The 20,440-nt window shown below is 46.8% G+C and overlaps 2 protein-coding genes across 2 annotated transcripts in view; one reads left to right on the top strand and one right to left on the bottom strand.

Annotated features, from left to right (window-relative positions):
* The first annotated feature begins 4,593 nt into the window (after positions 1 to 4,593).
* LOC8024873 lies at positions 4,594 to 16,584 on the top strand. Its single transcript, XM_040209430.3, has 5 exons — positions 4,594 to 4,706; positions 5,175 to 5,399; positions 8,775 to 8,781; positions 9,759 to 9,888; positions 16,071 to 16,584. Exons 1-5 carry the CDS (start codon positions 4,594 to 4,596, stop codon positions 16,154 to 16,156), a joined length of 561 nt encoding a protein of 186 aa, XP_040065364.1. The 3' UTR covers positions 16,157 to 16,584.
* A 1,626-nt stretch (positions 16,585 to 18,210) lies between these two features.
* Positions 18,211 to 20,440, bottom strand: part of LOC8024860 (paramyosin) — a 35,008-nt gene continuing 32,778 nt past the window's right edge. Inside the window, exon 14 of the mRNA XM_029980221.4 lies at positions 18,211 to 19,618. Within this exon, the coding sequence (XP_029836081.1) occupies positions 19,421 to 19,618 (198 nt within the window). The 3' untranslated portion in view covers positions 18,211 to 19,420. The remainder of the gene's footprint in view (positions 19,619 to 20,440) is intronic.

Here is a 20,440-nt window from a genome sequence, read left to right as displayed (position 1 = left end):
CTTGAGTAAGGCCACTACTACCAAAGGCCACCTTCTTCACCTTTTCTCTTACGTATACATAAACCTCAGTTCATGTAAATAGGCTTGCATGGCCTTTTTTGTCTAAGTAACTTACAGCCTGAGCAACGCTTCAATCGATGGTGCCTCGTTTGCTGCTCTTCGTGGTTGGTTTCAAGAGATGTGCGGGGACATTCGGGAACAGACATGGCGCAGCATCTTTTTTGAATGACCATTGACCCTGGCCATCAAGACAGCCTGCTTATTAATGACGTGCTAGTAATGACGATTAATGTCGTCGAGCTGAATATCGAAATCGCACAGAAAACTTTTTATGTGAGCGTGAACATTTTCCCAGGGATCGCTTTCTGCCGTATACCTTCAGGCGCACAGCATCCTTCGGAGCGGTACAGAAGTGGCGCTTCTCGTCACTTTTTGACGTCTGGGAGACGCGCTCGCTGCGACAGCCGGGAGCGCAGCAGGTCGGCATGCTTTCACATTGATTGGGGAACGGCTCAAAGTTCCCGGCACCAGAAAAGAGCGCTTACGAGCCTACGATGAGCCACCGATGAGACGAGCGAAAACACGAGGAACATCGAAGACAACGAGATGCTGCCGAAAGTGCGGCCGAGAGTCGATCCAGCGCCACATCTCGCGTGCTCTACTAAATGGCGCCACACCGGGAAGTGAGTTTCCAAACTGACCCCCTCTAGTAGTGTTGGGCTTTACTTTCGACGATTGTCCAAGCACTCCAATGTCTGTTCCAAATCTCACCCAGATAGACCCGAGTTACTCCGGCAGGTCGTGACACGTAACAACACAGATAGAGCAACGCTGGACGCGGGTTGGTTTTTGAACGCCAAGGTACAAAGCCCTTATCCTGGTGTAAGATGGAGTAAAGTATGTAACACAGCCCCTATGACGTCTTTAATGAACTTCATTTTGCTTTGATCGACAAAAATCAGAGCGATGTCAGACTGATAATATTGACGGTGTTAGTTTAAGAACATGATGACTGCAAGATTTCACGGTGCCTTTTCCGCGCACCATCAAACTTGTCGCTCGCAACATGTGAAAAGTGGCCTGGACCACAAGTCGTGACGTCACGGCGTGGCAAATCCTGGTCGTGACGTCACGGACAGAAGCCACAAGAGGACGCCACCGAAACATCTCGGCGCGAATAGCAGGATCATAACGGCAGTCAGGTCTTTCAGGTCCTTCAGCACTAACTTCTGCCTTCGATAGCATGTCGGCATCACGTGAGCGTTTCTTGTGCACGTGCACACAACCATAGCCTCCTCTATACTGACAAAGCTTGGCAGATTGCCACGAGACGCGACCGCCGAAATCGAAGTGGTAGAGCGGCAGACAACGGATGAGAGGAGAGCCAGGTGACAGGTGCCCCGCTGCGGCGAGACGCCAAAACACACTTCTCCCGAGCGATGGAATGTCTGCTCGTGCTCCTCGCATTCCTTGCACTACCGCTTCTTTTCTCGCCGAGTTTCATAACCATGTTTCGGGTCCTCGCCGCTGCAAAAGCTGTGCGCTGACGACCAGGTTTCCCGAGAAATGCTTTGTGCTACCAGATCTTCGCGCTCCAAAATTTGCGACCGGGCTCTCTATGGCTCCGTCATCGAACTGCCAGGCTTTGTGAGTATAGAGGAGGCTATGGCACAACGGAAAAGCAACGTTCGCAATTAAAAACAAATACCTCCGACTTGCATAACAATACCAACATTTATCAGACGTTTCGTCTCCTATACGGGAGACATCATCAGTGCGGCCTGGGAACACCCGACTAGCTACCAGAAATCCAACGCTTCTTCTTCCTTCTCTTCATCCGTAGCGCTGGTTCTGCCGACTTCTTCGTCGATGGCATACGGGAGACATTATCATCGGCTGCACTCGCTTCAACTTCTTTTTACGTCCGTCCTGGATGGGAAGTTAAATGAAAGGTTATTTCAGGATGTCGGTGTACACGTCGGGGAGGGGGCCGTGGTTAGAATTGCAGGCAGATGGGTCACTGCGAATACACCATGATTCCATAGGAGACGAAACGTCTGATAAATGTTGGTATTATTATGCAAGTCGGAAGTATTTGTTTTTAATCATGAATCCCGGCTTTTGGAACATTTTTGCAACGTTCACAAGCCGGAGGCTGGGCATCTGAAAAACACGGTGTGCGTTTGTTGAAGCAATAACTTTACGGGCGACACTTTGCAGACATTTCGAGCTCGTGTGCTGTCGTCGCCGCCACAAAAAGAGCCATCTCTCCGCTCTTGGCGCAAGGCCAGGGAAGTCCGGTTTTCCCGTCGGCCGCGCAGCGCGGAGAAAGAATAGAGGGAAGCCCCGGCGTCCCCGCCAGTAACGACGCGACGAAAGGAGAGTCTTCCGTGTCGTCTGCTTCAAACACTTGTTTCCAAATATTACTCACGTTGTGCGAAATCTCACTTTCGCAGTATCCAGTTGTTACGCGTAACGTTGGACGGTTTTAAATACTTCCACCGCGCTTGCCCACTTACGTCACGGATCACCGAGCACTTGTGGCGGCCGTCAGTGGCATCCACGAAGCCAACCATGACGGGTATGAAAAGTAACCACGTCGCACCTCCGTCCTTAGGTACGTGACGGCACCATTCCGCCTGCATTGTGCGACCGTACTACAGCCATCGCTTTCGTTTCTTCGCACATTATTGGGCTAAAAATACTCATCTGGGGAACATGTGCGCTCTTGAACCGGTGCTTGTTTGCTCCTTTTTTGCATTAGCTTTCTTTTAAGTAACCGTTCGAACTTTTTATTTGTTTACTCTTTAGCTTTAGTTACACATCTGGGATATATATATATATATATATATATATATATATATATATATATATATATATATATATTTTTTTTTTTTTTTTAACGGTCGGAAGCGGCGTGAGACTGAAGACATTTTGGTTGAGCTGAGAAACACGCATTGTAGTCCACCGGTAAAGAAACTATATACAGAATCGGTTGAAACGAGGCACCGGCTTTCGAAACAAGTCTTAATTCATTATCTGGAGGAAACATTCTCTTTGAGATACGTTAATATAGCGATCACTATAGTCTTCAACTGCTGCGAGCACGAGGATAATTCCTATGTGGCTCATGAAAACAGCGGATAAACGAAAACACCTAAGAAAAAAAAAAACTAAAGAGAGCTAGGCACGAACTATCTTATATATTTTGCATAAAAACGCCGCTGATGCGTTGTCAGATAATAACTTTTTTTCTAAAGATCGCACTATGCGCCGCACCGAAACACCACAAGCTCTTTGAAGCCCAAAACGAAGTACATAGAAAATATTTGCCAACAAAGCTCTTTGTTGACACAAGTTTCCTCAGCAGCAGGGATGCAATCCGAGCGTCGCTTACTTTGTCCCGTTTACTTCCACCCGCTGGGACGACGAGATAGGACGACCGGACAGCTAATCCTGTCTCTGAAACCACGCCGTACTCTACACAACACAAAAGGCGAGAAAAACAAACGAATCAAAATTTCCGAGCATGCGCCGAAGCGACGCTGCGGAATTGAACGGCTCCGAAGTCGCATAGCCACCACCATTGTCCCCAAAGCAGTCGCACTGTCTCGTCCGAACGAACGAAGCCCTTTCTAAGGAAGACGTACGTACGCGAGTCCCGTGAGCCGCCGCCAGCACCGGGTGTCTATCTTACGCCGTTTCAGAGTTCGCCCGCGCTTTCGCCATTTTGGGGGGAAGTTTGAAAAATCGGCTTTCTTGCCAGCGCCGTCGGCTCCAATTTGGATTTAGAGTCCCCGCGGAGATTAAGTTGACTTGGCGGCGCGGCACAGCCCGACTCCAATCTCGTACTCCTGCTGCCAGCTCCGCCTCATTGTTTCTAAGCGAAAGAAGAGAGCCGCGACCGTCTCAAGATTGCGTCAGGCAGGCCCGGTCAACATTTTCTACACTTTGCTTTTCATTACGTTTTTTTGTTTTTTTGTTTCTTGTCTTGAAGCGCAGCATCGGTCAGAACAAAATATAAATCAAACTATTATAATAACCCTTCTTTTTTTTTTTCTTTTTTACTTTACCTTGAACGCGAACAGCTCGTTACTCAAAAGATTCGCTTTGTTTTAATGTCGTTCCGAAGCAGCTCGTCGAGGGCTACACTTCTGGCTTGAAAACAAAAGAATACGCCTTCCGAAGTGATACGATAGGTACTGAAGAATGCAGTCGACCAGAAAAAACTCGAAAAAGCAGCCGTCTCCAGCGGTGAGGAAACACGACTACGAATCCAAGTTTGCCGAGCTGCACGAGCGAGTCGTTGCGTCGGGGATCACGGCCCAGCAGCTTTCTCTGCTCACCTCCGTGAAGAGACTTCGGGGTCTGCGTAGCAAGAATGCTAGCCTTGCGTCAGGAAGGCATTTGTGCGATCTGCTTCAAAAGTTCGCCGTGCCATCCTCCGTGCGTCGGTACTCGAAGCTTCTCTGCGCGATGGTCGTCCTCGTCGGTTTGTTCCGGTTGTGGTACATTGGCCTGCATCGCCAAGACGGCTGGGTAACCTTGTTAGTCGGAAATTCCAAGCCCGAGCTGGAGCCCTGCGTCGTCGCCATGCCGGCCCGAGTTCAGAGTGCGCTTATGCCTCCCGTCGACTGCGCCATGTGCCGTGGTTTGAAAAGCATCGAACGGAAGACCTCTCTAAGTCAATGGGATTTCGAGCAGAAGTAAGACGGACGGCGGCGCTTTTATTTGAACCAGAGTTTTATTTGAGGACGCGTTGCGTGATAGAAATGTTGACCGCTTTTGTTTTCTTGCCTTTTACTGAGAGTATTTTTTTTTCTTCAATCCGTTCCTTACCCCGCTTTTTCGATACAGGCTAAAATATTTGTTTTATTTTATAGCTGGACCAAGAAAGCTTTCAAAATATTTCAAAGCGGCTTTGGAGACATCTGACAGTATTTTCTTTTTAAACTTGGATGCCGTTTTCAAAACATTTGAAAGCAGTTTTTTTTTTCTTTTCAACAAATATATATTTAAAAAAAAGCATTTGAGAAAGTTTGAAGGAACACCCCTCTAAATAACTTAATTTGCTCTTTGATACTTCAGTGAAATGTTGGCGTAACTGAAACAAAAGCGGCATTCATTGGTTTCCGGAAGTTACCGAAAGATTACGGGTTCATATCTGGTTCCAGTCACGCCTACACGGGAGTTCCCGTGGTTGTCACCGATGGAGCCTCGAACTGGACCGCGCTGCGAAGTTTCTCTCTGGAATTCTTCAAGAATGTCTACGCAAGCGCGTCGGCTAAAACGTCCAAGAGCTACTGTCAGTTCTTCCCTTACAAAACAGAATTCAGAAGCCTTTTCGAGGTATTCAACATGTCTGCCCAGAGATCACGGCAGCCCTGGTATATTGGATGGTGAGTTCAAAGGCACTGCTCTCGATACTCTTTTCGTTTGAAAATTGTGACGCTTTCGTCTTCTTGTTCGTTGCTTTCAGTACATTGTGAGAGAAAAAAATGTCTAAAAGCAAGCATGCAGATTCAATTCTCTTTTTTGTTTGCGGCCTTATCTAGCCTATGCTGGGAGGGTATTATATTCCGTAAGGCAGTTCAAAATGTACCGGTTTCAGACTGTGCCCGTCTTGATCTAGAAATAACCTACATGTGAGCAAAACAGAATGAGGAAATTAGCGCAAATACAAGGAAGGAAGGAAGAACGTTAGGACAGGAAAGAGCGCTTCTTCCTTCCTTCCTTGTATTTGCGCTAATTTCATCATTATGTTTAGCCAACTAGCCCACCAGATGATTTTAGAGCAAAACACACTTGAAAGGAATGTAGGAAAATATTCCGCACGATGAAAAACTGCAGTGGTCATGAGTAAGATGTTCTACTGCGTAGAACCCAAATCTTGGTTTTTATATTTTCCCATTTTTATTTATTTATTTGCTTAGAGCGATGAGAGCTTACGCGGCTGTGGTTCTTTTTCTGCGCCTCTCTTAACTTCACATGTGACTTGCGTGCCACTCTGATAAGAGGCCTGGAAGGTCGCACAACCTCCAAATTACACTACTACAATATATAAAAATCGGGGGGGGGGGGGGGGGGGGGGGGGGGGGAGCAGAATGCAAAATGGTCTGTACGTTTAAAGCGAATATTTTGTTCTCGTGATCTACCTCTCTGTAAAGCATGCATGCCAAGGACGGAACAACCGTGTCTGGGAAAAAAATTTAAACTTTATTTTTAGATCGCATAAATAAACTACGCATCGCAGAAACTTCAATCTTCGTGAGAATGTGACGCTGCGGTGGTGATAAAACGAACAACTTTGAGAACATGGCGTTAAACGAATCAAAAGATAAAACTGAAAAAAAAAAATTTCTCAATAAGCCGACGTCCAGATAAGCCTAATATTCGCCAAACCAAGAAATTATATTTTGGGCGCCGTAATATTTATGTATATACAAAAAAAAAAAATTAGTCAACAAACTACATATTTTTTTCTTGCTCATGAGTTTGCTCCTTCAAATAAATGCCATAGGCGCCCACAGTGCCATTTGTTGGTTTGGAAAATATTAGGCTTACTCGGACGTCGGCTCATGAATTAATATTGATTTTCGGTTTTATCTCTAGCTTGATCTAGGTAACGTCACGTTCTCGAACTTTACCATTCCTTCACCTACTGCTAGCGTCAAATTCACATTCACACGGAGTTTCAGCTTTCTGTGGTGCATAGTTTATTTAATCGGGCCGAAAATCCGGGGTTTATGTTCTCTCAGGAACCCGGTACACTACGCTTCATGGTGCCGAGGGCGAGCGCGATGCCTAGGCACATTTGCGCAACTAACGTTTCAACAGAGGATTCTCATTCACTGTGTTTGTGCTGTATTAACCTCGGTGGAGATTCGAATTTTCGTGATACCTCCACTAACCGCGTAGGAGGAACGAAGTTCAGAGATTTGACTGGAAGACATACCCTTGTGACAGGAGCAACTGTGACGCGGGTGTGGCAGACGTCTTGCGCCGTCACTACGCCTCGCCGTACTTTCTGCCTGCGCATTCCGAAGGTTCCACGCTGGACTGGATCTTCATGGGCAGTCCGGGATACGGCGCCCACCTTCACGTGCGTCAAATCCGCTTTATTTTCCCGTTTATGACAATGACGTAATTCGAATCATGAAAGTGCATTACTTCATTGAACCAGTCATTGGCTGTACACGTTTTTCGCGTGATGTATTTCTGCGGTTTTCAGTAGTACGCTAGGAAGAACGACTATGTTGCCCTTGTTTTGCTTGGCATGAGCTAACCGAAGGTTTTAATAGACTCTTTCCGAAATTTGGCCAGAAAGCTCCATCGGACGCCATTTTCCCATTGAAATTTTCAGAAAATCACTTGTACCTTTTTTAATAAGATATCGCTTCGGGCTGAAACTTGGTCATCTGGGTGGGACCTCTATTGCTACCTTTGGGCAGAGAATGAGCGTCCGGCGTTGCGTAGTTTATTTTTGCGAGAAAGAAAAAAACTGTAAAAGTTTTTTTTCGGGGACACCCTGTACATTCGAGACGCTCGTACGATGCGAAGCAGGGATTGAATACAAGATCTGCGTAAGCGCTCATTCCTAACTCATGTCTGGCCAATCTTGTTGACGGAACATAATAAGCTCTTAAGCCCCTTGATGTATAAACGTTTATCACGGCGTCAATGTGGGTTTGTGCTTCGTTCTTACCGCTTGTATATGTGACACCATCGAAACTGAGAGATCCAGAAAAAATGGTAAGGTAAAGAACACATTCTCTACTGCTGTTGACTAGAGCAAGTGATAGTGTCCGGCAAAATACTACACACTGCAGGTCGAGTACCGCCATTAGTAAGGCAAAGTGTAAACTGCTAATGGAGCCACCGGATGGCACTGAATTTTGATAATTGTCTGTTCAGCTCAATATGAACACTGTAAGCGAAGTATAATGCAGATAAATTTCTATAATAAAACAATCCAGATACTTGCGGTGTTTTCAGTTTAATGTCGCCGACAGAGTTCACTCTACGGTAACAGGCTAAGAACTGAGGAGAATCTCAGCCTCCAGCACGCACTTGTTGCCGTCCACCGGGCTTTAACTGCGCGTGCGATCAAGTGTTATCTATGGCAAAAAGCTCGCGCTGAAGTCCTACTGCATCCATAACCAGTAACCGACTTCTTGATCCAGAAACGCGGTTGAACATGATGGGTTTAATTTTATAGTGCTTCTCTCCTACATTGTACACAATATATGCTACCGTGAGGGCAACGCCAGCTTAATTTATTCACTGTTTCATTTACCTAGCAATAAGCCGAATAGTTTTCAACCTGTACACATACGAAAATAAAAAAAAAATGTTTATTGTGGGGATGCTGATGCTTAGACACTTTTGTGCTAATGTTTTTGTCGCTTTCGAGTATTTTTTTAACATATGCTCTAAACATGACCGCGCACCTACTTTCCCGCAGATCATCCTACAGGAACACAATACGGTGTTCTGCATTGGCACCTAGTAGTGTCCGCTATAGTCAGTGGCAGGTTAAGCATTCGGTGACAGATCAAAGGGAATCCAATCACCCTTCCAGCTAATCTCTTCCACTTGTTTTCATGACGCAACGGGTTTACGAATGAACCTTTTGCAACATGGCAGCGTGCTCCTAGCAACAAGAATATTTGCAACGGAGTCTGCGCTATGAGTTTTCTGCTTTTTATCGCAGTCTTTACCTACCAGGGTGTGCGGCTCGACGTCACGAGGGAATTCGTGTGCGCTCACGGCAGCTTCTATGCAGGGACGTGTGAGTCGAGTGGTGACATAGTTGTAACTGCCATCAAAGTGTTCAGTGTGCGCATGTACACTCAAGTGGTGGGAGCTTAGTGGGGACGGGTTTCCCCTGACGCCGTCCTGTTCCCTTCATTAATTTTCTGCTGGCCCCTATCCTAAGTTATGCAGCTGACCAATCATGGTATCAGCTCTTTTTTGCAATGGTTTCTCTGAGTTGACGTGCAAATGTTGTGGTCATCACCATTCAAGTCATACACTGCGTAGAATCTGCCAAAGTGAAACCGCCAGCGCCAACCAACCTCATTGCGCTCCGTCTGCTTCCTGCGAGTAAATAAATTAAGGTAGCTGACTGAAATGACAAACTTTAAGTAAAATTTATTCATGAGCGAACCGGGGTTCACTTGCCTTTGCTCGTCGTCACGATGAGTTGCATATGGCAAAATCAGGTGAGTAATAATTGCCTCATCCTGCCCCACATGAAGGCGTCACGGTACAAAGTCACCGTTCAGTCATGCCATCACTCTTGTCTCGATGGAATAAAAATATCAAGTGGCACACCTTTTTTCTTCGAATTAAAGCCTTTTGATTGACGCCGCTCCTTTCCCGCATAAAAAAAAAATGTCGCGGAGTAGACGACAGACTATTTCCTCGACCGCGGAGGTACTTGAAGCGGGCACATGACGCACGTGGGCGAGGATTATGCTTTTATGTTTGTCTGCCTGCCTCACGTCGACAATTCTCGCAGCAATTGAGAGGCTCGTAATAAAGATTTGCGAGGATAGTCATTCTCGAGAATTGCGGACCTAGCAAATACTCGTAATTCTCGAACGGTTTTGGAGGGGGGGGGGGGGGGGGGGGGGGGTGACATTTTAAATGGGCGTCGTAATTATTATTAAACTTTTGACCAGCAAACGAAAAATTATTGATTTTTGCTTGTCAGTATTACGTTTCGAGCTGCTTCACAACTCTTCTTACTGCAGATCGACCATGTGGGAAAGCCATCCTGGCAGGCTCAGATTAGGGGCCGCAAGCAGTGGATCCTCGAGCCTGTACCTGAATGTTACTCGGACTGCCAGAGCCTCGAGATCGTCGTCAACCCAGGAGAAATTTGTGAGGGTCTTTTGTTTATCTCGCCTGTATTTTCAAGATGACAAAGCAACAGATGCCGACAGAGCCCGAGAAGAAACCCAGACCATTACTTACCTGGGCTTCCTCGAAATATGCGGTTCAACAAGCAAACGTTCCATTTACACAGCTTGCGAGCATGACAAAAACAGCCGTACCTTAGGCAAGCTTGAAGGCCCCTACGCACAGTTGCGTTTGGGAGCGTTTGAGTACGTTTAACTGCGTTGCGACTGCGAGACACCAGGACATCCCTGCTTATCACGTCACGTGCCAAGATGATTCCTTCAATTGGATTCCACGCTTCATTCGAAGCACAGATGTGCCGGCGACTCGCTTTCGTTGTTTGACGCAACGCAGTCAAAATCACTCCGACGCTCGTGAACGCAACTGTGCGTAGGGGCCTTAAAATCTGGTTCAGATAGCACCGTTTTCTTATGTTACGCAGCTTACGTAAACGCTTACGTCAATATATGAATGCAAATCACCGGCATATTTGTGCTTCATATTCCACGTGCCAAGCTATTGCTTTAACTGGTTGCAACGCTTCGTACTGGGCACGGTTGCGCATTCTCGACGCAAGCGTACGCAAGCTTCTTAACGTAGGAAAACTGTGCTTAAAGGAACGATGCAACAATGTTTGTACTTTGAGTGAATTCCGCGAGTATTTTTTTATTTTTTTTTATTTTAGATTCGTAATCTCCGAAACACGCGTTGTTGTCTGTTTGTGGTTGTTGTTTTCGCGCATGGCAGTCACGGAGAAAACATTCCCGAAAAAGCGACCAGCATTTATCCCTCAAATAGCAGTCGAACACGCGGCCACGTGTTATGGAGCCGATTAAATGCCGCTAATGTTTAACATAGCCCCGTGCTGGGGTTGGCTAAAGTAAGTGAATCCTAAGAAACTTGCGCCAAGCTCCCCGTATGGTCACCATTTTGGTTCATGTTATGGACAGTTCCCCGTTCGCCTCTCCATTCTTGGTGAGGCGATCAAAATTTGGGGTGACAGGTTGCTTTATGAAGACATTTTCGTTATCCACACTCCGGCGAAACAAGTACACATCTTCGCACTGCTACCACATGTGGCGTCGGTGCTTGGCAACATTGAAAAATAATTTCCTAGTCTTGAAATGCGTAGGAAGAACAATATTATTGTAAGGTAAGTCGACTGCGTACACAGTTTCAAAGACGCGTATATTGGCGAGGAACACTTTCAGTACGGTGAAGTTACATAGCGATCTTGGCGCCACTGGTTCAAAATGAAATTTTTGAAGCTTCGAAGTTTTGAAAGGGCCGAAATGGCGATTGCCATGACAACAGAAACCGATCAGCCAATCGCCTTGCGAGGTTTTTGTAGTCTGTGTGTTACTATAGGTTAATGTTCAGCTAGCGGCAGGGAAGGCAATGACGTTACTTTCCCCAGGATACCGTGACTTTAGGGTTGGCAAAGCACAGGGTGCGGGCTGAGATACGTGCATTGTTAAAATTCGGCTATTCCCGTCGTCGCAGCGATTAGTCACGAGCCACTACCAGAGTGGCGTGTCGAAGTACTAATTGTCGCGAGCCCCAATCAAATGCCCACTTAGTGCTCGTGTCCACTATATATGAGCCGCATTCAAATATCGTCACTACGGAGATCGCAAAGCGTGGCGACAAAAATCCCGGGGATCGCATGGTCGACAACGCCAACAATGCGATCCTCACAACGCCGTCAACTCCGTCCTCAAGTTTTGCGAAGGAGGGACTAAAAGGAAACGTCCGCTTTTATCCTTGACATTATGGTACGACAAAGCAGCTTCTTTGTCAGTGGCATTGCGTGCGAGTATACTTGGATCCCAGCCGGTCCCAGCACTAGCAGTAACCTTGTGTTCAGTTAGAAACATTCCTACCCAATATCGTTGCACGGCACAAAGTATTCAAGAAGCATACTTGAGGACACCTTTTCTGGTAATGAAGCCAGAGCTATGTGTACCCGTGCCGTCGCGCACCTTGAGCGCCGACCAAAGCTCTACACGTGGAGTCTTCATTTTTTTTTTCTGAAATACTAGACATAGTTGTCCCCCAGTACAGGCTAAAACACCACAGAAACACGGGTTTATGCCTTGCGAACGCCTGTTCATAAACACAGTAGCTGCAAAGACACAAGCACGTGAAGGTTCACTCAATCCTGTGCTTTTGCTGCAATATCTTCACGATCTTTGCCGGCGCATGTCCTGAAGCGCTCTATTTTAGAACATCCTATTCGCTTCGAGATTCGATCGGCACGGCTCATGTCGGGAAAAACAGAACTACGATTTGATTTGCATTTGGAGCAAAACAAATGCTACGGACGCGAGGCCCAGGCCACGGGAGGCGCCAATGCAGCGCTCGCGCACTGGAATCCACTGCTAAGAGCTCGTGCCCTGTACACCCTTGCCCGTCCTCTGTGCCGTTAGTGTGGATGCTTTGTCCTCACTCGCATTATGGACAGAGGGAATCACCACGTGCCTCATAGAGAACCATGGATAAACAAGAGCACACTTTCTCTAAATTCAGTTTGAGTCCCGAGGCGAATAGGGTGTATTCACTGGACGCCATATTTGAGGGCGATGTTTAGAGCGCATGCTGAGAACGAGCTCACATTAATAGGCTGCTAAGACCGGCAATCTTGATGGTGCAGAATGCACGTTGCGAAAGAACTGCGGAAGCTCGCCGTCAGCACGCGCTCAGCAGCCGCGCACACAGATATGGCCACCAGTGAATACTCCCTACATTGTAAGAAATGCATGCGCTTCGATTTACCCGCAAAACACTCAAACAGCCAATCTATGTGATCTACGAAATCAGCTCAGCGAATGATGAGGCGGAACATTCGTATAGACCTCAGAATTAAGTCTGCGCTGAGGCATTACGCAATGCTGGTATGACGCTTTGCATTGCTACGTGCATTGCTACGTGCAGAGGCACGGCGGCCGCAACACGTCCTACTTGCAATCGTCTATAGACCATATACGAAAAGAAAAGCGCCACCTAGTGTAATCATGATCTATTATCGAATTTCCGCCATATTGGAGGGTTCCTGACGGATAGTTTTGCCCAACGTTTTTAGATTAAAGAACCGGTGCAACGATACTCAATTGGAATGTTTTTCACTCTACACGAGCTTACTGGGACACCTCGGACTCAAGGATACCCACACGCAACGCCACTGGCCAAGAAACTCCTTTGTTGCGGTGTAATTTCAAGGACAAAAGCGATCATTTTCATTCAATCTCTCCCTTGCAAAATTTGATGACGTAACGTGGGGATCGCAGTACACCCAAGTGACGATATTTGAATGCGGTTCATAGATTGGACCCGAGCATTGCGTGGGCACTCGACTTGGGCTCGTGATAATTGCTAGCTCGAGAAGCATTCGGGTAGTGACCCGTGTCCAATCGCTGTAACGACGACAACAGCCGAGCCATAACAATGTCTGGAACTCAGCGCGTGTCCTGCGCTTTGCCAACCCTGCAGCGCGTGGCTATGATCAACACTGGCAGCATATAATCGGCTCCAGATCACGTGGCCGCTTGTTCTGGCTGTGAGTTGAGGGGGTGAACGCTGCTCGTTTTTCTTAAATTTTTTTCTGGGACTTCTATTGGCGTGGGGTGAAGAACGAACGCGTGTTTCATAGGTCATTAACGTTAGGGATCCGTTTTAAGCGGTATTTGCGCAAAGTACAAAAATTGTTGCATCGCTCCTTTAAGCTCAGTTGGTGAAAGAGCTCGGGCGCTTTATGGCACCGGAGCGCGCTCCGCAGTATCCGTGGAAGCGGTGGCGCTACGGTTCCGATAGGATCGGTTCCTTGCGCGTCGCCCGCTATCCTCTTGCTCTGAAAGGCGTCAACACGCAGCCAACCAAACCGCCGAAGGACTTGTAAAGCAAATGATGCCACTGAACGAAGTGTATTTAAAGAGAACGTGAGCACCAAATAAAAAAGTAAAATGCCAGTATATTATAAGATGTTTTTCTCTCCACTAAGTGCACCTACCCATGGTTTTAGCTCTTTCCTCTGGAGCACGCCTGAAAACATCGGTCATATAACGAAATTTTCTGCTCGCGCGCCCGGTTAGTAAAGAAGGTCGCTGATAAGGAACAATAGGAACTTTTAGTAAGCCGTTACCGTGTTCCGCGTACCGCACTATCGGAGCCTTTGTAGCATGCTTTTAAGCGCCTTACCGGGTGCTACCGTGACCGCGGGGCACGCGCTTAAATCGCAACCAGAGCCGGTTATACTGAGAGAGTTTGGCCAATGGGCGGAGCTTGTTGCTCGCTAGAACCAGCAGATTTCGCGATATCACAAAATGGCGTTACTTCTTTGTCTTCCTTATTCCTGAGAAATTGTATACAGTTCCTATGAGTCAGAGCCCCGAAATGGCGGAGAGAAGTAGTCATTCCCCGGTTGTCAGACTACGCTGCTGTGGTTGCTAGGTTGTCTAAATCTCCTTAAGAAGGCCAAACTCTCCGAGTATAAAAGGCGCTGATCGCAACGTGACGCTAGCGCCGCCTTTCGGAAGCGCCACAAAACGGAGCCACCGCCTCCCGGGAGTTTCCCAATTAACCCTGATCTAAAAACGTTGGTTTAGCATGAGAGACAATGGTCTCAGCAAACCGGGTGTTCTAGATCTAAAATATGATCACGTGCTGCCGTCCAGTACGAAGGCTTCAGACAGTGTCTTCGATAAAGACCGTTCACTGATCTGGATGGCCCAGGGGCCCAATGTTGCGCTTTTTGGACTCCCAGGGCGACCAGGGAGTGGGAAGTGACGTCAACAGCGTTCTTTGGATGTTGATCGGTGGAGTCGCTGATGACGAATTTCTGCGATGTCGTCGCGGCGTCAGAAAGTGAGTTTCCGCGATTTGTGGTGTTGCTAAGATACGTTCATTCACACCTACGTCACTTCTTTCTCCCTAGTCGCCGTGGGAGTACAAAAAGCCCAACATAGGTCCCCTGTTCACTGCTTGAGTGACGAGTCTTAAGACCTCGTTGCTGACAATTCCTTTTCCAGAATTTTGCTGGCGTCTTCCTTTTCCTTCTTGAACCAAATCTGAACAGCAACTCATTGAATGCAGAAATGCAATGTCATATTATCATGAAAACCGAGTTAAATGCAGATGCGCGTCGTCCACAGCTGGAAGATGTGGAAAACAAATATGGTGGCTTCGAATGGTATGATGATGACAGCTGCGGAGCACTTGCTCGTGACGCGCTTTGAGCGTCCCCAGAATAATGGTTCATGGTACGTGCAAGAAACGCGAAGCTTGAATTTTATTAATTAAGGTGTTTAACCTATTAGAAGGATACCACGGGGGGTAAGCTGGCAGCAGCACTTCAACGGCAAATATCACTCAGTTATTTGGAACTTTGGCTCTAAAACAAATGGGAGCAGGCAAAAATATATTTATAAAAATAAGGAGGCCGTATTTCCATTTACGTCAATGCACAGAATGCTCCATATAATCATTTTTGTTAGCATTTTCGTTCGTTAGCATACCGATTGTGCTGCGCTTTTGGGCACGAATCGCCGTGAATCGTGGATACTGGAGCCACTAAATAAGCTACGCTTCAAAGTAACAACACTTAGCCATCTTGGTGCTTAAAATCATGGTTTCCAGTTATCTGAAGCAGTTTATAATCACAAGAAACGCTTTCCCGTCGTCCACAATGTTTAAACAGTTCGCGACAAAGCAAAGGAATATTACCTAAGCTTCCTAACACCGAATCGAATGCTGAGGTAGTCGCACTTTTGAATCATGACGATCGGCAGTGGCGTCCACTCTGTACTAATCACCAAGATGGCGGCACCCACAACAATATCGGGGAAGAAATTACCGACATTCTAAGCGTGGCTCTATAGAACAGGGACCGTTCTGACCCGTGAGATAATCACACATCTTTTTCTTGCACACCATCGCCATGCCTTGTGTTTTCTTAAAGTGTCTTTGACTAAAGTAAGTTTCACAAGTTATAAACCGTCTTCGGGTCGTAGCCGACATTTCAATTGCAACCAAGCCGGCACAACAAAAGATTTCACTTGCTCTCTATTTCTTTTGCCACTATTATGTTTTATTTTTACTTTACAATATACTTTTTCACCGGTTGTGCTCACTGTTTCTCCTTATTAATGTTTGTTTGCGATTCATTTCAGTCGTGGTGGATTCCAACCTGTGGTACCACAAGACACTCATCATCGGAGATGAAGTCAGCATCGCGATCGGCTCGGAATACGACTGAAAACAGCGTTGCTCTTCCGTCTTTCCTGACACGCCGTTTTAACAGTCGTGTTCGAGCTGTCAGACGGCGGCTTTCTCGAAAACACCGCCCATAGCAGTCTTCGGTTTACCCTCTTACGCGATTGTAAAGAGCCCGTGCTTGAGTGCAACGAGGCGAAAGTTCCGTTTGGCGCTTTTATTGCTAAAAGCAAGGTCTAGAATACTGGAGCTGGGGAAGCGTATCCTCTATCACGTACAGCCCTCCTACGCAGACTGGACACTCCCCCAAAGTGCTGTCTTCGATTTTCCCCTATTCACGTACCCAACGCTTGAATTGTATTTGCTACGGGACATCGTTACTTAGTAAGGACTTAACTCCCCCCCCCCCCCCTTTCCCCCCATCTCCCTTCCAGAAGGAAAAAAAGAACAAAGGCAACGGAGACGCTGTTGTATTCCTCCCTTTTTATTGTATGCCCACGTTTCGGGTTGTACGTTTTTACTGTGTTTCACCAGTTAGCCCGTCGCCTCGCTCTTCTTTCACTAGTCACTACCTTTTGCTGATGTCCAATGCATTTTGGTTTTTTCGTATGAGCATGCTGAAAGAAATTTGATTTCATGTAGCAAGGAGACGCGAATTTTACCGTTGGAACGTATTCATGTCCCAGGTCTGTTGCACAAGTTCCCTATTTGCTAGCGTGTGCACGTTTGTGCGTGCGCGCTTGCGAGGGTGTACTTGTGAGTGTGTGTGCGTGTGTGTGCTTCACTGGGTGCATTCGAGTGTCCCGCTGCCTCGGGGTGAGTTCAACTGTCAATAAATGTGCGTTGGCGTCTGCTTGTGTCTGTGACCTTAGCAACTAACCCGCCCGAATTCCAACTTTGAGTGCTGCTCCGCTATTTCTGTCGCTTCCATTTCAGCCCGGTTTCTGGCTACGCATAAAGTCAATATAAACTCGGCAAGCTCGCCGGTGTTGCGCCATAAAGGTAAGCATGCAGCGAGGGCATTACGCAAACAGGCTTTTTGCCCGAAGAAAAAAAAAAAAAAAAGGAAACGGCGCAAACGACGCCGAATGCGTCGACGCAGCCAGAAAACATTTAGTTTTCGCAAGCCGGGCTAGCGTGCACGCGGAAAATATACCAAATGTTGGCGTTGTGCGTGCGTGCGTGCGTGCGCGCCCGCGCGTGTGTGTGTGTGTGCATGTGTGTTTCTTTTTTTTTGCGTAGAAATCGCGTTTTCTTTTTTTTTTTTTTTTTTTTTTTGGAGGGGGGGGGGGGGTGGTTTTTAGATGGTTTTGCGGTAAGGTTGACTTTACATTTGGCGGAGAAAAAAGAAATGTCTGGCCAACTTTGTACTTCACTCCCTGCATGGATACTCCCGTAAACGCCTCGCTAAGTTCCAAGTTCTGGCTCTATTTTTTCTTTTTTTCCTTTTTTTTTTTCTTCATTTTAGCGTTCTGTCAGGGCCGAAAGACAACGAGTGGCATTGGGCCGTTGTGACGAATTCGCCATGGGAGTTGACTTTTTTCGGCCGTTGAGGATTACGTTGTGCATTGACACTCGTAAAGTTTAATTGTTTTTTTATGCAATTATTTGTGTTTCCTTTATCACTTTTGAAGCTTCGCGTGACAACTTAAGTTTTCTTTGCACGTTGCACGTTGCAGTTCTTTATCGAGAGTTTTCATATAAATATTCAACTGTACTCAGGACGCCACGGGCGTCATTTTAACTGAAAGCATCGTTGGAACCGTCAACAAATAAAATTGGTGTCTTTTTCCCAAATGCAGTTGATTTATATTCTAGCCGCAACCAAAAATTACGGACTATGCAAAGGTAATACAACGGGCGGCTATAGTACAATAGAGGACACGTTATCATGTCTTGCAGCGCTATCCAGCAGTAAAAAACTGATTCGTGGAAACTTGGATTGCCTATTAGACTGGCCCACGCCTCTCCTGGCTTCCCTTTTCCCTTCAGCCCAAAACACACAAACACAGATCCTCGTCATAGTGCCCGTGTGAAAGTGACAAGACCAAAAATGGGAGAAGGCAATGCGGGTAGAATATATGAAGAGCCGTGGGGTGGAGGTTTTTGGAGGCGCCTTTATTGTTTCTGTAAAAGTACACCTGCAGCGTGCACGCTCTACGACACACAAATCACGTCTGGTAAAGGAAAGATCGAAAGCTTTCAAAAGAGAGAAGAAAACTGGACGCAAAACTTTGTGTGGAGGGGAGGTGGGGAAGGGAAAAAGAGAAGAAAGAAAAAACCCGCGAGATGTCAGCAACAGCGTAATTAGCTTTGTCTTCGAAACAAGAACAAAATGAGAAAGTTACGATCCACGGAATTCGCGAAACAGTCGACCCGGAAAAAAGAGAACAGACATTCGCATTTGAAATAACCGTACGTGTATATGGACAATTTATGTAAGTGTAACAACAGGAAATCAAGTTGTGTGTGGTCCAGAAAGACCAAGGAAAACCTTCATACCTCCTCTTTTTTTTTTTCAGTTCAATTTATTCAACTTTTATTCGGTTTCGCAAGAAGCCCGTCGTTAAATATCCCCACAACAGTCTTGTAGTTCTATGTCGGCAATGATTATTATTTTTTTACAGCACCATGTGCCAAGGTAACAATGCGTTGTTTCAAGAGTTAAAACAAATCGAGCGTATTCTTGGAAGTAATCAGTTTCTCATGAGTGAGGAGGATACCTCCCGCCCCCTTCGAAAATGTCAGGGTTGCCTACTGGATATGCCAGCTCTTCCGCCAAGTGTCTTAACTAGGTCCCCTTTGCTTTGTTCTCAAGTCACCAAAGACTAACATCGGTTGACAAAAACACCAACTCGTGCCTTCACTCTTTTTTTTTTTTTTTTTGATACGTTTGGTCACTTAAAGACGAAAAACCTGCGAGATGTTATTCGCTTTCTCGAAAGCGCCCGAAGCTCCCGAGAGAGCGAGGTCCTTAAGAAACAGAGCGACGCCTAGAATTTCAAGAGACCTAATCGATTGTCCGCTGAGCTCCGCCGGGCTGCCCGGCATCCGGGGTTCCCGTCGGCAGGGCGATGGTGACTCGGCGCTTGAGCCAACCTTTTGGCAGTCAAAGAAAGTGGCTTTGGCGGAAGCCGCTGGCTTCACCCAGCACGGCAACCCGGCGCTTTCGTGCGTGCTGCTGTGGGGCGAGCTTCAGCGTCGACGCGACTGTTGCGGCTCCTGCTGCTGCTGTTGTTATCGGTGGTGGCGGTGGCGGCGGTCCTGGTGGCGCAGCGGCGGCCGAGGCGGACGGCCCGAGTCCACTCTAGTAGTTCTGGCTCGACTCTTCGGTGACGAACACCTGCCTGGTGCCGCCGGGAACCTGGCTGGTGGTCACCCAGGAGCGGTGCTTGGCCCGAATCATGGACAGGTTGCTCTCGGCGGAGTCGGCGCGGTCTTCGGCCGCCTCCAGTTCGCGTTGGAAGCGGCGCACGCGGGTCAGGTTCTGCTGGCTCATGCCCTCCTGCGAAGGAAGCAGCAACGTTTCGACTCCGCAGTAGAACAGAGGCAAAAATGTGAGATTACTGTTCGCGGCATTAATCTGACTAGTAAATTCTGGGAACGGAAGAGCTACGGAGAAATATGGAGCACACGCCTAAGCGCGAGCAAGCACCCATTCTAGTTTATCACCTGCCCATTACCGATACATTTATTGAATAACAAAGAAAACAATACATCCATTTCTCTTTTTTTAAATAACAATTAAAGATCGTTATTAAAATTTTGTTGCACAAAGTTTTACTCCATTTATTAAACATTTACATTTGAAATATGTTGGTTGTTTCTTAGATTACGTCGAATATTTACTGTAAACGTGAAACCAATAATTTTAAATTTAGTTTCTTTTTCAACTAAAAAAAAGTTTTTATCCTCATTAATATGAAGCAGAAGCACAATTTGAAATAATCGCATGGCTAATTTAAACGCTGCGTGAGTCAAAAACGCGAAGAAATAACGTTCGCTGCTATGCCGCTTTTCACTGAGCCCCGAAAAATCTCTGCGTGTTTGAGCAAAACAAACTGTGAACAGGAAGCTTCCTTGAAGTGGTATAACATGAGGCATTGCCAATATTATCGCAAGAGCGCTTAAAGACTGCACTCTCCGCGTGCTATTCTCTTCGTGCCAATATCACCTTGGCGATACTTTCCCTCAGACTGCCTCAGGTAAGATTTTTTTTCGTGCATTACGAGCAAGCCCTCGTGACTGTTGCAAGCGTTAGCCGGATTCCCGAATTGGGAGACGCATTTGATACAAATTTGGTCAGGCGCTTGACCAGTATTTCGCC

This window comes from Ixodes scapularis, unplaced genomic scaffold (genome assembly GCF_016920785.2).
Source record: "Ixodes scapularis isolate PalLabHiFi unplaced genomic scaffold, ASM1692078v2 PGA_scaffold9__187_contigs__length_104089568, whole genome shotgun sequence".
NCBI lineage: Eukaryota > Metazoa > Arthropoda > Arachnida > Ixodida > Ixodidae > Ixodes > Ixodes scapularis.
This window is presented reverse-complemented; position numbering and strand designations above follow the sequence as displayed.

Coding starts and splice junctions, on each gene's coding strand:
- LOC8024873 (XM_040209430.3), top strand. CDS start 4,594: ATGCCGGCCCGAGTTCAGAGTGCGCTTATGCCTCCCGTCGACTGCGCC. Junction 4,707..5,174: donor CAATGGGATTTCGAGCAGAA/GTAAGACGGACG, acceptor ATCTGGTTCCAG/TCACGCCTACACGGGAGTTC. Junction 9,889..16,070: donor CGTCAACCCAGGAGAAATTT/GTGAGGGTCTTT, acceptor GATTCATTTCAG/TCGTGGTGGATTCCAACCTG.